The sequence below is a fragment of the Schistocerca nitens genome, chromosome 1 (genome assembly GCF_023898315.1).
Source record: "Schistocerca nitens isolate TAMUIC-IGC-003100 chromosome 1, iqSchNite1.1, whole genome shotgun sequence".
In the NCBI taxonomy this organism is placed as follows: domain Eukaryota; kingdom Metazoa; phylum Arthropoda; class Insecta; order Orthoptera; family Acrididae; genus Schistocerca; species Schistocerca nitens.
Genome location: NC_064614.1, coordinates 1,013,242,486 through 1,013,258,805, shown reverse-complemented (window position 1 = coordinate 1,013,258,805; position 16,320 = coordinate 1,013,242,486). Strand labels below are relative to the sequence as shown.

At 43.4% G+C, this 16,320-nt stretch overlaps 1 protein-coding gene across 3 annotated transcripts in view; it reads right to left on the bottom strand.

Moving 5' to 3' along the window:
• Positions 1-16,320, bottom strand: part of LOC126195906 (septin-2) — a 318,131-nt gene that overhangs the window by 203,841 nt on the left and 97,970 nt on the right. Inside the window, exon 1 of one of the 3 annotated variants that reach the window (XM_049934525.1) lies at positions 2,230-2,319. The exons of the other annotated variants lie outside the window; for them this stretch is intronic. Within the exon in view, the coding sequence (XP_049790482.1) occupies positions 2,230-2,286 (57 nt within the window). The 5' untranslated portion in view covers positions 2,287-2,319. Of the gene's footprint in view, positions 1-2,229; positions 2,320-16,320 lie in introns of those variants that run through there. 3 annotated transcript variants of the gene reach the window in all.

Below are 16,320 nucleotides of genomic sequence, written 5' to 3'. Positions count from 1 at the left end.
TCTTTCGGGCAGAAAACATTTACTTTTTCCCTTTTGAAGCCAATACATGGTTTCCCGACACATTTTTGCACTTCCCAGTACAGAAACATTTACGGCGCTGCACGTTTCTGTTGACTTGCAGATCTACATGAATTCTGCCTATTACACACATTTATGAGCAACGGTAGTGCTGTCCGCTTCATGGAGTTTCGAGCACAATGAAACACGGCAGTGAAAGGAAACGTAAAATCTCTCGACGCAATTAAACACTTAGCAGCCATTGCCGACAGACAAGAAAGGTCCGTTCTTGACATACCGGGGCACTATCGGCTGGCGCCTTTCCCGGGGCTATGTCGGTCATTACATTCGTAGATAAACGTCGACCACACACCCGTACGGTTAAGAAACCTCAGACAGAAAAAAAGCTAATAATGCATCTAACAACTGTGATCGCTACGCGATTCGCCAGAGACTAACGATTTTGTCGACTTGCGAGATTGGATATGAAGGAAAGCCGAGATTTTAAGCGGCAACGAGGCGGTACACCCGTCCCATTCCTACTCAAAACCGATCAAAGCTGCATCTATAAGAGGGCCATCGAAAATGTTCTTTTCTGGGAAGAGTAGACATGAACTAGTATTGAGGGAAATGGTTTTTCTTCCGCTACCTCCGAAAGACTGGAAAACTGGATTACGGCTTGAAATGTAATGTTAACTAAAATGGCGATCCAAAGGCAACAAAGATTCAAGCACACTACGTTATTGATTAAGATGTCTAGCTGCGATTTCAATGTGAAACAAAACATTTTGTGACAGACCCAGTACTTTTGTCCCAAAAATAATTTCGCACCGTACCGCAATGGATAAAAAATTTACTGTGTACTAGGTGTTAAACACAAAAAATTTAGTGCATGAAACATACCACACGTAACAAAAGAAATATGGTATCAGTTCAAATAAACCTAACGCAGAGAAAATGAACAGGCCAAAGCAATTGCTAAATGTCTAGCATACGCACCCTTACGCCACAGAACTAGTAGAAAGTTAGCTCATCTTGCTAAGCTTCATGTACCAGTCTATTCAGGAGCTTCTGAAGCCTACTCAGTACCATGACTTCTATGTAAACTGATTCGATTTTTGAGGAAACAAAGGATTAGCAGTGAGATGTTCGTTGCACAAGAGATTTAAACCACTAAGCAAAATCTGATTTTTTAGAAGAAACTTTTCATTATAATTACACATTACTAGTCATTTATATGTGGTGTTTACGACTATGACAACTAGTGGAAAGTTTCGCTCCATGATAAACCTATTACCGTCATCCATCTGCGACTTGCAGATTTGAATTGAGAGAGAGAGAGAGAGAGAGAGAGAGAGAGAGAGAGAGAGAGAGAGAGAGAGAGAATATCCGTCTAAGAGAGGTACGTTTCTCATCGTATTGTTTAGTAAACGCGAGGGCGTTACGGAAATAATCATTAGAGCATACGCTAGAAGACGAAACTGTGCATTACGAAGAGATTTACAGTTGTGATTTGGAGAGCATGCGTTACAAGAAGAATTTGGCACCATACTACTTCCTACCACATTCGTCTCGCGAAATAACCACGACGATAAGTCTGCCGATAGCCGTCGTTTGTACGGACAATTTGGAAACGGAATAAGGAAGGCGGATTGGACTGGATTCTTTGGGGGAAGAGACCAAACAGCGAGGTCATCGGTCTCATCGGATTAGGGAAGGACGGGGAAGGAAGTCGGCTCTGCCCTTTCAAAGGAACCATCCCGGCATTTGCCTGGAGTGATTTAGGGAAATCACGGAAAACCTAAATCTGGATGGCCGGACGCGGGATTGAACCGTCGTCCTCCCGAATGCGAGTCCAGTGTGCTAACCACCTCGAATAGGAAGGCGGAAAAGTCACTGAGCCACAAGTAGCTTCCGGACACTCCACAACGTAGCTTGCGGAAGATAGACGTAGATGTAAACCATGAAAAGCATAGAATTAGTAAGGAAGATATATATTTGCAATACCCATGAAGTGTAGGGAGGCATTTCAGGCGCACAGACCTAATACTACCGGAACGGATTGGTGTATTGACCGCAAGAAGTAAACAGTAAAAGTCGTTCCTCTAAGCTGTAGACCAAGCATTTATTACTGGCAAGTCATGGTGTAAGGCCTGGGAGCATTACAGTAGGAACGCCAAACTGACATTGTAAGGCGGCAGTCCCTCTGAAGCGGCGGCGTGCTGTACTCACGTAGGTGACTTTGAAGTGTCGGCCGCCGGCGGACGTCATGGTGGTGGCCGCGGGCATGTCGCTGCGCTGGACTGCGAACCAGGGGCAGCAGCCGCCATACGGCGCCGCCTCCCACCTACGTGCCCCTCCCCCCCCCCTTTTCTCCTGCCCCCTCTCGCCGTAAGATCTTTTCTCCTACCGCGCGCCCACGCTATCGTCCCCACCCACCAGATAAGCCCTTCGCACGCATTTTTTTCTCCGCCGATAGCGCTTTTACTGTCAAACAGCGGCTTTACGAGGAGGCAAGTGTGACAGCCGCTGGCAAAGCCGCGCAGAAACTGACTGCGGCCACTGCACGGGAAGCGAGAAGCAGGCAGTACTTTAGGAAGCCCCGCTTATCTGGCAGGGAGGGCGACCCACCCAGGAATGTTGTCCCCATTCCGACAGGGATGGATTGACAGCTCTTATCTCGCAGGGATTAAAGTCGGGCTGCCCTATTAAAGGCGAGTTTGACCGTCACGACTGAGCACATCGCACAAAAGTTTGGCCACTTCCGGGAGACATCAAGCTAGTCCGGTGTAACGCTAAAGATGTCAGCTTCACACAATTAGGGGATGGTGCAAGGTTCGAGTCCACCTGTCCGCTTTGACCCATGACGTCATATCGAGTAAAGAGCATAGTTTACACAAGTTACTAAGACAACCATAGATAACATTTCATAACAGGCCGTAAAACAGGATGTAATGAATCTAACCGTGCGCTTGACCTCAATATTTGTATTGCTTGCTTCTACCGAAATAATACCTCACTTCGTTCAGGTGCAATGCCCAGAGGGCCCAGTAAGCAGCTGTGCTGTCCAGGACTATCTCCTTACACTATAGTAGGGAAGCCTTCGCAGCACCCAACTATCTTTGCTCACTGCACATGACAGTACACACGGATTAGCTTGGGTACTACCACGCTACCATTGAACTGGCGAGTCACTGCTCACGTTTGTGAACATTAACGGCAGGACATGAGCATGTCGCAAACTACAGAGGGTAATGCTTCTCACTTGCCTATAGGCAAGTATTCCATAAGACGGTGGAAGATTTCTTGCATGGGTGATATTTAAATACGCATACCAGACAAAAAAATCACCCCAGTAGAAATCACACCAATACCGTATAAAACTGCCCCTAGCCGTGATAATGCCAAGGAAGAGTGCACAAATTTCTTTAGGTGTGCGTTATCGAACTGAGAACATTCGCTGATGATTAGATCCCGTAGAGATAACAACCTACTGGGACTGATTGTTACGTTTCACACAGTGTTCGAAATAGTCCCATACTTTTTCTGTGGGCATAATACCAAGGGCGCCCATATGATAGTTTGTATGGGACAGCCTAGACCTGGGATTAAGGAGTATTTTGGAAGACGAATGATGACTTATTGGTAGAATTAGCAGTTGTCCCGGTGCAGATCTGTTAAAAAACCAGCGTAATATCGACTTTTAAATAATTTTCTTGAACAAAAAAAAATATCACATGACTACCCTACATTCTTTTCCTTTCCCTGAGAGCTAGAGGGAAGGTGGGGTGGCGGTCGCGGACTCCTCTTGCCCCCGTGATGGGGGCCCTCCCACAACACTACACTAGTCCGCCTTCGTCCGTGTACTGTATAACGAGACGTAGACATCCATCATGCCGTCGCTTGCTCGTCCCGCCTTCAAATCACATCCATAGATGCTTGCAACACTAGCCCTCAACTCACAAGGTGACTTTTCTGTATCGTATACTGCGAGGCGATGTCTCTTGGACCCTTTTGTTTAAACCGAGATTTAAAGCATAAATCATACGAAAATTTTAATTTAAGGTATATAAGATGTATTTTTACAATTATTTAAGTGTTGTTAAAATAATCCTTGTTGATTGTATGGCATTAAATAGAGCCTGCATATTTTACTTTTAATGTCACAAAATCACTTTTTGCGGTTATTTAAACAGTACACATAAACGAACTGTCAATAGATCTAAATTTCACATTCTGAAAAATTATAGTGTCTCTGCTGCAAATTAATTTTCAGAAAAAACTAATTCCCAGATTTGCACGTGCACATAAAAATTGTACTCCATAGGTACGAAAATAAAGTTTGCAAAATTGACATTTAATGCTGGGATTTACATTTCTCATTACCGCCATTAAAAACACATTTGATTTTAACTGACACACTTAAAGAAAGAGGGAGGTGTCAAGCACCATCAGCCTGAAATTCTTCCTCTGAATAATTTCCTATTTCGTTAGCAGAAATGTGATCACTGCCTACTGTGAAGTCGTAGTCTTTTTCGTTTGTTTCTTGATGTGTATCACTGACATCTTGCTCCATCCACCAACTAACAATTTCAGCAAACTTAAAACAGACATTTCTGCGAGTACATATTGTACTGTACTGAAGAAAACAGGTACATAGTTCAGGAGGCGCAGTCTAGCAGTCTAGGAGACCACAATGCGCGTCAACATTACGTCCAACAACAAAGAAGGCGACAATGCAACCGACAAGTAAATATTGTAAGGTTGACGACTTAAGTAGGTCCGGGAAAATGTCGAAGCATTTCGTCATAACGTACTTTGGAGAGCGAGTTCGCAAATTCTCGTGCGTGTGAGAGACTACACGTCGTGAGTTGGAGGTCGATGGAGTTCCCCATAGGCGGCCCGTATGTCGCCAGAAAAACTTCTATTTGTCTCTGCTCCGCTTACGCATGTATACATGCCTTACCGCGTCACGTGTCCGCAAAACCATAAGGCTGCATTCAGTCATAATGTGTCGTGAACCTACCTAAGATCCAAATTTCAGCTTCTGGTGGGAAGAGTAAAGTAGTTTTACTGACAACAAGACTACTGCTTAGTAGTTTTACTGACAACATGACTCGTGCATGTGATGTGATTTATATGTATTTGACGATGCTGGTGCTGATTCGCATTTAAGATTTGACGATGCCACTAGGGCTGCAGTACATTAGGACTTTGTTTTTATGAAACAGATCTGATGATGGTCATTAAAGACCGAAACCGGTAATCTGTTAAACAAAAAAGATTATGACCATAGACGTAAATTAAAGGAAACTTAGAACACCTATATCTTTCCTTACGAGCTCTGATTTCCTTTATTTTATTGTTGTGGTCATTTCTCCCTATGTAGGTCGGTGTCAAAATATTTTCGCATTCGGAGGAGAAAGTTGGTGATTTGAATTTCTTGAGAAGTTTCCGTCGCAACGGAAAACGCCTTTCTTTTAATGATGTCCAACCCGAATCCTGTATCATTTCAGTGACACTCTCTCCCACATTTCGATAATACAAAACATGCTGCCCTTCTTTAAACTTTTTCGTTGCACTCAGTCAGTACTGTCTGGTAAGGGCCCCACACCGCGCAGCAGTATTCTAAAAGAGGACGGATAAGCGTAATGTAGGCAGTCTCCTTAGTACATCTGTAACACTTTCTAAGTGTCCTGCCAATAAAATGCAGTCTTTGGTTAGCCTTCCCCACAACATTTTCTGTGTGTTCCTTCCAATGTAAGTTGCTCGTAATTGTAGTACCTAGGTATTTAGTTGAATTTACGGGTTTTAGATTAGACTGATTTATCGTGTAACCGATATATGCATAAAACAACGATCCTTCCGTAACGTAGGTAGAGTAAAACTGTTGTATTCTACAATGAGTAAAAACAGATAATGTAAGTCGTACATGCTAAGTATTAACGGAAGAAAAGTGTTTGAAAAATTTTATTTTACTAAATTAGTTACTGACAAATTTTGGCCACAGCATCGACGATTGTTGTTCGCCTTCAAACAAGATCAAGTATAATAATATGTTATGTGTAGTTTCATATCACATGTGGTTCTTCACAATTACTCAATGAACAGAAAACATCTAAAGCATTTACTAAAACATTTAACTCCGTGTCTCATGTCACATAGTGTTTTGTTTTTCCAGACTCTTCGAGAAGTCTGACCTATACGTGACCATGACTGATATCTTCATCGCCTTTATTAATTATTGCTGGACACTCGTTCATCGAGCAGGTACAATGCACTTGTTTGAATGTTGCGGCCGACAGCAGTTGAAAACATGACGTCATTGTCACGAAGACAGGGCAACACAGTAAAAAAAAAAAAAAAATCTGTTGTTACTCCTTCGTAGTGCAATCATTCCAAGTAGAATTATATTTTTTATGCCAAGTTTATCAGAAATTTGAAATGATGTGCAATAATCTACATCTACATTTATACTCCGCACGCCACTCAACGGTGTGTGGCGGAGGGCACTTTACGTGCCACTGTCATTACCTCCCTTTCCTGTTCCAGCCACGTATGGTTCGCGGGAAGAACGACTGCCGGAAAGCCTCCGTGCGCTCTCGAATCTCTCTAATTTTACATTCGTGATCTCCTGGGAAGGCATAAGTAGGGGGAAGAAATATATTCGACACCTCATCCAGAAACGCACCCTCTCGAAACCTGGACAGCAAGCTATACCGCGATGGAGAGCGCCTCTCTTGCAGAGTTTTCCACTTGAGTTTGCTAAACATCTCCGTAACGATATCACGTTCACCAAATAACCCTGTGACGAAACGCGCCGCTCTTCTTTGGATCTTCTCCATCTCCTCTGCCAGCCCGACCTGGTACGGATTCCACACTGATGAGCAGTACTCAAGTATAGGTCGAACGAGTGTTTTGTAAGCCACCTCCTTTGTTGATGGGCTACATTTTCTAAGGACTCTCCCAATGAATCTCAACCTGGCACCCGCCTTGCCAACAATAATGGTGTACCCAACAATGTAAGTAAGGATCACTGATTTCTTACAGCGCGAGAATATTTTTTTTATTTTTATTTTTTTTTACTACTCTCAAATTGTACCTGAACTGCGTAGAAACTGTAATACAATGAAACGACGAATTCGTATAATGTATCTGCACGTATGGTGGTAGCACGGCCCGTCGGCCACAGGAAGTCGATGTTAGTGTCTGCAGTGTGCGAGAGGAAACAGCGGCGCCGAGAATAGCTGCGGAGTGCTTTGTCACAGCGAGTGCTGTTCAGCTGTAACGGAAGTAGGCCCGGAAATATTTAGGCTCAGGACGGAACGGTCGCCCAGTGGAAAGTGCACTGAAAGCAGTGGAGCAATAGCCGGCGTAAGTGATCAGCTATCACCTGGTCACGTGACCGGACGACGCAAGGGGGCTCTGTACCCTCTTACCTTCCAGCAGAAGTGCGGGAAGTTCGTTGATAAAAAAAAGTCTAGCACGTCGAAGGAATAGTCCAGTGTAGAAGTAGTATCATAACACGTATACACCATCACTGAGTCTGTAAACGATTCGAGTCGCAGAATGCATTAATGTTGCCGCCATGTGGTCACGTTATCAAACCTGGAAGGATATACACAATAATGGGCAAAGGCAGCTTGTAGGACTACGGGAAATGTCGCTTCCTCGCATGAGAACGTTACTTGTGTTTGAAAGGGACACGATTGTTAAAAAAGTGAAAAGGGAAAAAGCGATACGATCTGTGTAATCTTGTAATAACATGCAACAAACGGGCAACTAATCAACAACTGCAGGTTTTTTTTTTTTTTTTCATTTGCTTACGGTCTAGCCATTCTTTAGCTTGTCGATAACGGTCAGAAGTTTGCTGGAAAGACAACGGGCTGATCCTGCGATAATTCAGCATGCGGTGGAGCGCATGCGCCCGGTAGGATTGTTTGTTGGCCATACATATAGAGATAACTGGATCTAATCAACCTTGCGTCAGCCGAGAAGTTACTGTAAGGGAAGTAGCGGCTCCGATTTCAGACTGCGTAGCTGGTGACACGCTCCGCGAACGCTGTCGTCCAGAGAAAACACCGGTTTCAGATACAACGGCGGTCGTTCAGCAAGCCAGTGCCGAATAGAACAAATCTGGTGAGGAGTTAAGTTCCAATTTACAGCCGAACTGTCGGGTTTATCGTTACACGTAACTGTGACAGAAAGGGTCATAATTATTGCTACCCACCAATTCGAGCGCTCCATCACAATGATTTTGGCAAATTTCACTCGTTGTGGTGGTCTGACAGACTTGAATACACTTGACAAAGACGGAAGGTCTGGTGCTGTGTTTACAATCGCCAATGTATTTTTTTTTTATTTTGGTGAGTCGAATAGTTCTCCGACTCGGTTCCTAAAACCACAAATGGTTCAGTTTTCCGGAGAAAAATGGATAATTCTCTGCTTCTAATACTGTAGTTACAAGGTAGAAGAAACCCAGAGATATCGCAAAATTTGAAGCAATGAAAGTAAATGTGGTTGCCATACAATTCCTGAGAGATCTCTGATAAGAATCGCCGCCATGCGTTACAATGCAAATTGAAAACCTATTCGAATACACGTTTGCTCACCCATCACCTATAGGATGAATAGTAATCTATTCTGCATTATACAAAGTGATTCAAAAAGAATACCACAACTTTAGGAATTTAAAACTCTGCAACGACAAAAGGCAGAGCTAAGCGCTATCTGTCGGCGAATTAAGGGAGCTATAAAGTTTCATTTAGTTGTACATTTGTTCGCTTGAGGCGCTGTTGACTAGGCGTCAGCGTCAGTTGATGCTAAGATGGCGACCGCTCAACAGAAAGCTTTTCGTGTTATTGAGTACGGCAGAATCTGGAGACGTTAGAGAATTGGCTGTTCCCTCAGCACGAACAAGAATCACAACAATTCATATTTCAGCAGGATGGAGCGCCACCACATTGGCACTTATCTGTCCGTAACTACCTGAACGTCAACTACCCGAGGCGATGGATCGGCCGCTAGGCAGCCCGTGACAGAGCACTTCATCACTGGCCTCCAAGAAGCCCTGATCTTACCCCCTGCGATTTTTTCTTATGGGGGTATGTTAAGGATATGGTGTTTCGGCCACCTCTCCCAGCCACCATTGATGATTTGAAACGAGAAATAACAGCAGCTATCCAAACTGTTACGCCTGATATGCTACAGAGAGTGTGGAACGAGTTGGAGTATCGGGTTGATATTGCTCGAGTGTCTGGAGGGGGCCATATTGAACATCTCTGAACTTGTTTTTGAGTGAAAAAAAACCTTTTTAAATACTCTTTGTAATGATGTATAACAGAAGGTTATATTATGTTTCTTTCATTAAATACACATTTTTAAAGTTGTGGTATTCTTTTTGAATCACCCTGTATATTGTTGTATCATTTTGACAGTCAGGAATTACAATAAACCTCTGTTACAGATTTAATAGTTGCCATAATATATGCAGCTCAGAGTAATTTGGTATTTTGTGATGAAATAGACACTTTCAGCTAGCAGTTATTTAGAATTTGTTGAAATAGGTTACCGCCTGTGATTACGTTGATGCACCGGCCTACATTTTCTTCCACCACAGTGTCGATCTTAGACTATTATTTACGCTGGTAATTAGCAACTGACGTTCAAAGTAACTCCCTTTAGAGAGAAAATGAGCTTACTCGTACCCTATAATAGCTTTCTACCTACCACTGGTACCATCGGAATGGAATCCTGAAGAAATGAAGATTTGCAGCGTTCCAAACACTACAGGGGCACCATATTTCAGAGTCCTTCAGACATCAGCCTTTGCTTCTCACCTGCAGAATATGTTGCACTAGCATGCAGGAGCTCTACGCGCACTTATCGAGTACCAGCGATAAATGATTAGGACTGGCAAGAGGTAACGAGCGGTCAGCGTTATGTGAAGCTGTCAGCTAGGAACGTTCCTCCTCGTGCGTCGTCTCTCAGCGTCCCGCGAAGACCAACAGCGGGCGCGGCCTGACAACCGTCTCCATCCGGCTAATAGTATTATCTTCGTACAAAAAACAAAACAACAATTTAAAGGTTCAACGGACCCAGTATCTCCTTAAAAGCTTTTTATTCTGTTTTTGAGTCAATTAAGTTGGGATTATTCAAAAATGGTTCAAATGGCTCTGAGCACTATGGGACTCAACTTCTGCGGTCATCAGTCCCCTAGAACTTAGAACTAGTTAAACCTAACTAACCTAAGGACATCAAACACATCCATGCCCGAGGCAGGATTCGAACCTGCGACCGTAGCGGTCGCGCGGTTCCAGACTGTAGCGCCTAGAAACGCTCGGCCACTCCGGCCGGCAAGTTGGGATTATTAACTCAACTTTATGCTGTTAGAATAATGCAATTTTTCTTCATCTAATTTTGTGGTTTTGTTTAAATTTTACGGTTGCGTAAAAAGATTTTCGGAATTAATTAACATTAGCTTTAAAGTGACATATCCGCAATCTGTCGAAATTTTATCACGTTATACAGGGAGGTCCATTGATAGTGACTGGGTCAAATATCTCACGAAATAAGCATCAAACGAAAAAACTACAAAGAACGAAACTCGTCTAGCTTGAAGGGGGAAATCAGATGGCGCTATGATTGGCCCGCTAGATGGCGCTGCCATAGGTCAAATGCATATCAAGTGCGTTTTTTTTAAATAGGAACCCCCATTTTGATTACATATTCGTGTAGTACGTAAAGAAATATGAATGTTTTAGTTGGACCACTTTTTTCGCTTTCTGATAGATGGCGCTGTAATAGTCACAAACGTATACGTACGTGGTATCACGTAATATTCCGCCAGTGCGGACGGTATTTGCTTCGTGATACATTATCCGTGTTAAAATGGACCGTTTACTAATTGCGGAAAAGGTCGATATCGTGTTGATGTATGGCTGTTGTGATCAAAATGCCCAATGGACGTGTGCTATGTATGCTGCTCGGTATCCTAGACGACATCATCCAAGTGCCCGGACCGTTGGCCGGATAGTTTCATTATTTAAGGAAACAGGAAGCGTTCAGCCACATGTGAAACGTCAACCACGACCTGCAACAAATGGTGATGCCCAAGTAGGTGTTCTAGCTGCTGTCGCGGCTAATCCGCATGTCAGTAGCAGACAAATTGCGCGAGAATCGGGAACTCAGAAACGTCGGTGTTGAGAATGCTACATCAACATCGATTTCACCCGTACCATATTTCTATTCACCAGAAATTGCATGGCGACGACTTTGAACGTCGTGTACAGTTCTGCCACCGGGCACAAGAGAAATTACGGGACGATGACAGATTTTTTGCACGCGTTCTATTTAGCGACGAAGCGTCATTCACCAAGAGCGGCAACGTAAACCGGCATAATATGCACTATTGGGCAACGGAAAATCCACAATGGCTGCGACAAGTGGAACATCAGCGACCTTGGCGGGTTAATGTATGGTGCGGCATTATGGGAGGAAGGATAATTGGCCCCAATTTTATCAATGGCAATCTAAATGTTGCAATGTATGCTGATTTCGTACGTAATATTCTACCGATGTTACTGTAAGATGTTTCACTGCATAACAGAATGGCGATGTACTTCCAACATGGATGTCCAGCACACAGCTCGCGTGCGGTTGAAGCGGTATTGAATAGCAATTTCATGGCGGGGGGATTGGTCGTCGAAGCACCAATACCATGGCCCGCACGTTCACCGGATCTGACGTCCCCGGATTTCTTTCTGTGGGGAAAGTTGAAGGATATTTGCTATCGTGATCCACCGACAACGCCTGACAACATGCGTCAGCGCATTGTCAATGCATGTGCGAACATTACGGAAGGCGAACTACTCGCTGTTGAGAGGAATGTCGTTACACGTATTGTCAAATGCATTGAGGTTGACGAACATCATTTTGAGCATTTATTGCATTAATGTGGTATTTACAGGTAATCACGCGCTAACAGCATGCGTCCTCAGAAATGATAACTTCACAAAGGCACATGTATCATATTGGAACAACCGAAATAAAATGTTCAAACGTACCTACGTTCTGTATTTTAATTTAAAAAACCTACCTGTTTCCAACTGTTCGTCTAAAATTGTGAGCCATATGTTTGTGACTATTACAGCGCCATCTATCACAAAGCGAAAAAAGTGATCCAACTAAAACATTCATATTTCTTTACGTACTACACGAATATGTTATAAAAAATGGGGGTTCCTATTTTTAAAAAACGCAGTTGATATCCGTTTGACCTATGGCAGCGCCACCTAGCGGGCCAACCATAGCGCCATTTGGTTTCCCACTTCAAGATAGACAAGTTTCGTTCTTTGTAGTTTTTTACTTTGACGCTTATTTCGTGAGATATTTGGACCGGTCACGATCAGTGGACCAACCTGTATAATAAGTTACCGAATGGAAGAGTTACAGCGTGTAAATACCGTCACCCACAGGGAGTCGTTAAAAATATGGAAACACCATGAGAAATGCATGCTTGATCATAAATGCAGGTTGGTTATAAATGAAGCGCAGCTGCTCACAGAGCTCTCCAGGGCAGGCTGTAATTATTAGGGCAGCGAAACTTTGTAGATACGCTAATCCGTTAATCGCCGTGTGTGACTGTGTGGTATGGTTTCACCAGCACATATATTTTCGGTCCGTTCTTGTTTGAAGAGAATACACTTCTAGGGCCTGTCAGCTGTGCCGTGACGACTGCACGTTATCGAGGGCTCGTTATACATGTGATTCCTGCTTTGGAAGAGCGCAACGCTTCATGTCTCTCGCTTAACGTAATCTTCCACGAATGTGTTATCTCCATAGGTTTTCCAGACGCACGGCCTGCAATATCACCTGATCTGAATCCATCTGACGTTAAGCTCTGGGGATATCTGAAAGAACGAGTTTATCATGGACACGCTCGGTTTTGTACCTGATCTGACGGTCAGTATACAGGAACACGTTGCTTACATTCCACCGGAAATGCTGCGAGCAACTGCTGATCACATCGTTTAACGGATGCAGCATCTGTTCGACGTCCCCCAGCGCTCATATTGAACCAATCGTGTAAGCGGCGGTTAATAATAAAATGAACATTATGCCTCTCTCACTTGTTAGACCTTTTCTGCCCACGTCTAGTACCTAATCCATTAAATATTAAATCATTTCTGTACGTGTTTCTTGCATTCACAGTGCCATATTTGTACCGGGTAGCCAAAATTGGAACTATTTTTTCAGAGTAAATCGGTTCCGCATTAACACATTAGCATATCTACCAAGTTACGCTGCCATATGGTAATTACAGCCCACACTGCACTTTAATTATAAGCACCCGGTATCTGACCACGGACGACTCCGGTGCAATGCACTCGACGCTTTACAAGTGCCAGTCGTGACCTGAAGAGTGTTCTGTGCAGTTGGGAGTGTGTTACAATCTATTACGTATGTTGGAGCTAAGGGACTTCGGAGGTGGGCAAATTGTTGCAGTCGTACGGTGTGTGCTTCCATAACGAAGATAACTGAAGTGTTTGGTCTTTCAAGATGTACCATATCAAACATTTATATGGCATACAGGGCAAGCAGGAAAACAACATCTGCTAGGTCACAACGCAGACAAAAGTATAATGAGTGACCGTGACAAACTGTCACTGAAGATTGTGAGAGGGCGACAGCTGCAAAAGTCGCTGCAGAACTCAATGTCTCACTCGCGAACACTATCACCACGAAAACAATATGAACGGAGTCCCATAATCTGGGAACTGCAGGGCAAGCCGGTGTTCCACAACCACACACGAGTGATGCAAGTGCCTGTAACGGGAGAACGTAGTTCCAACCCGTAAATCTTTGACAATGGCGCAATCGGAGAGAGCCGTGTGTATGATAAGCCTTGCTTCGGTGATGGTTTGAGCAGCCACATAGTGGTGTCTATGGGGCCCTTGGTTACTCTGCCAATTCGCGCTACTGCCAAGTAGTATGTGGCCAATTTGGCTGATCAGGTCGATCCCTTGGGACAGTGTATTTCCCAATGGTGGTGATGTGTTGCAAGACGATAGAGCCACAGCTCGCGTCGTGAGCAAGAGGATACTGGCCACCATACTCACCAGATCACATTATTATTGAACTTTGGAGTATACTTGAGAGAAATGGGTACGTGATCGCTATCACCGTCCATCATCATTAGCTGAACTTGCCACTATTTTGCAGGAAGAATGGTCCAGCAGTATCTTGTAAACCACAAAGGACCTGTATTTAGTCATTTCGAGGCGACTGGAAGCTGTTTTGAATATAACGGTTTTCCTACTCCGTATTAGTCATGATAATGTGTTGGGTTTCTTGGTGTTTTCATTTTTCTGTCCACCTTCTGTATCCAAAAATCTTGAGACAATGGTAAGGCAATTAATTTCAAAGACACAATGACACACTCAACAATGACTTACATTTTGAAATCTATTCCGATCTGCTTTGCCCTCTGTCATCATCTCAGTTTTGTGGTAGTCCAGACATAAAGGCTATGGCAAAAGTCAGTACTTACCGTCAAACAATCTACGTGAATAATTAATATTTTTGAAAATGCTATAGAAATTCAGTATTTAAAAGTTAAAGCTGTTTTGAATCTAAATGTTTTATTTTTTGACTGAACCTTGAGAAAGCGGAAGTACTCCGTTCACTACCCGTATACACTGAAAAGATTTAAAGGCTTTAATTATTAAGTACTGGAACTAATTCCTTATACTTCACTGAATTTAAGTAAGATGTCAGAGCACTGTATGGCTGAAGGCCCTTCGCGTTTTACTCAGCCAATAGAAACAACAGTAGTTAGCGTCTTTAGCAATCCACACTAAACTTCATATCTGTGAAGCACTACTGGAAATTTTGTCTCTCTCTCTAAATGAAACAAATGGTTAATGAAATTTGTTGATACGCAATAGGATGCAAATTATAATTTGGATAACAATAGGATGCAAATTATAATTTGGATAACAGTAGTCTGCAGTCCAATTAAACCGTTGAACTTGAGTCGTGTATTATCAAATTCTATAAAAACAATCTTCTTTCCAGGAGCGCACACCATTACGGACTATTAAATACTGAGTTTTCCAAGAGTACACTTCTACGGACTCTTAAGAACTGAGATTCTTGCATGCGTTCCAATATGCAGCGCAGCACTAACAGGGGGTTCCCAACATCCTGCGTCCGGACACATCCTAAGATTTACGAATTATCTGTCTAACTAAGGGACGATTACTTTCTTTGATAATTATTATTTCTTTGGTATATTTACTACACATTTTTGTTAATAATTCACGTGGAAAACAATAAAGCAATAAACTTACAACAGTCATATAGAATAGATAAATACAATAAATGGTATTAGATAAGAAATTCTACAAAACAAAAGTAATGCTGTGTTCGATGTGTGCAATTATTTTACCAAGTTAAGAAGGAGAAGCACGCACACAAGAACTCCACACTTCAACTTTCTTTGGAAACATACGGAATGTATAGTTTTCTAATAACCATCAACCACGTCATTACTATCAAACTGCCTCCTCCCCACCATCCCACCAGGCAAGTAGTTGCTCCACGTTCGGCTAATGACCTCTGTAGAAAGAGGCCATATGCGCTCATTGAAAACAGACAGCCTTGAAAACCGGCAATCGACTAACATTGTAATCCTGTCCGTTCGTTATCACAGATTTCGTCCAAATTTGTACTATATGCTGTGCTTGGCCACAAAGTGGAATTCCAGATGGCTAAGCGTTTAGAAACAATAGCATTCGTGGCGCGAGTCAGGCGAGCCATGAGGAATTTATGGTAGCATAGTTGCTAGGCATTGGAAATGCTGGGAAATGTGTTTTCCAAATCGTGACGTATAGAGTCGAACAAGACGAGCTACTATGAAGATACGATTGTGGTAACAAACGGACAGAGGAGGGTCTTACACGCAATATGACCAGTGCACCGGAATCAAAATGGTTCAAATGGTCCTGAGCACTATGGTACTTAACATCTGAGGTCATCAGTCCCCTAGAACTTAGAACTACTTAAACCTAACTAACCTAAGGACATCACACACATCCATGCCCGAGGCAGGATTCGAACCTGCGACCGTAGCAGTCGCGCGGTTCCGGACTGAAGCGCCTAGAACCGCTCGGCCACAACGGCCGACAGTGCACCGGAAGATCGTCACTTGTCCGAAGGCTTAATGGATCCCGCATTGGCCCGACGCCGGAGCACGTCAAAGGTGTGCACCTGTTTGCGTCGACTGTTCTATGCCGGCTGTCACTGACTGGAGCTCGTGAC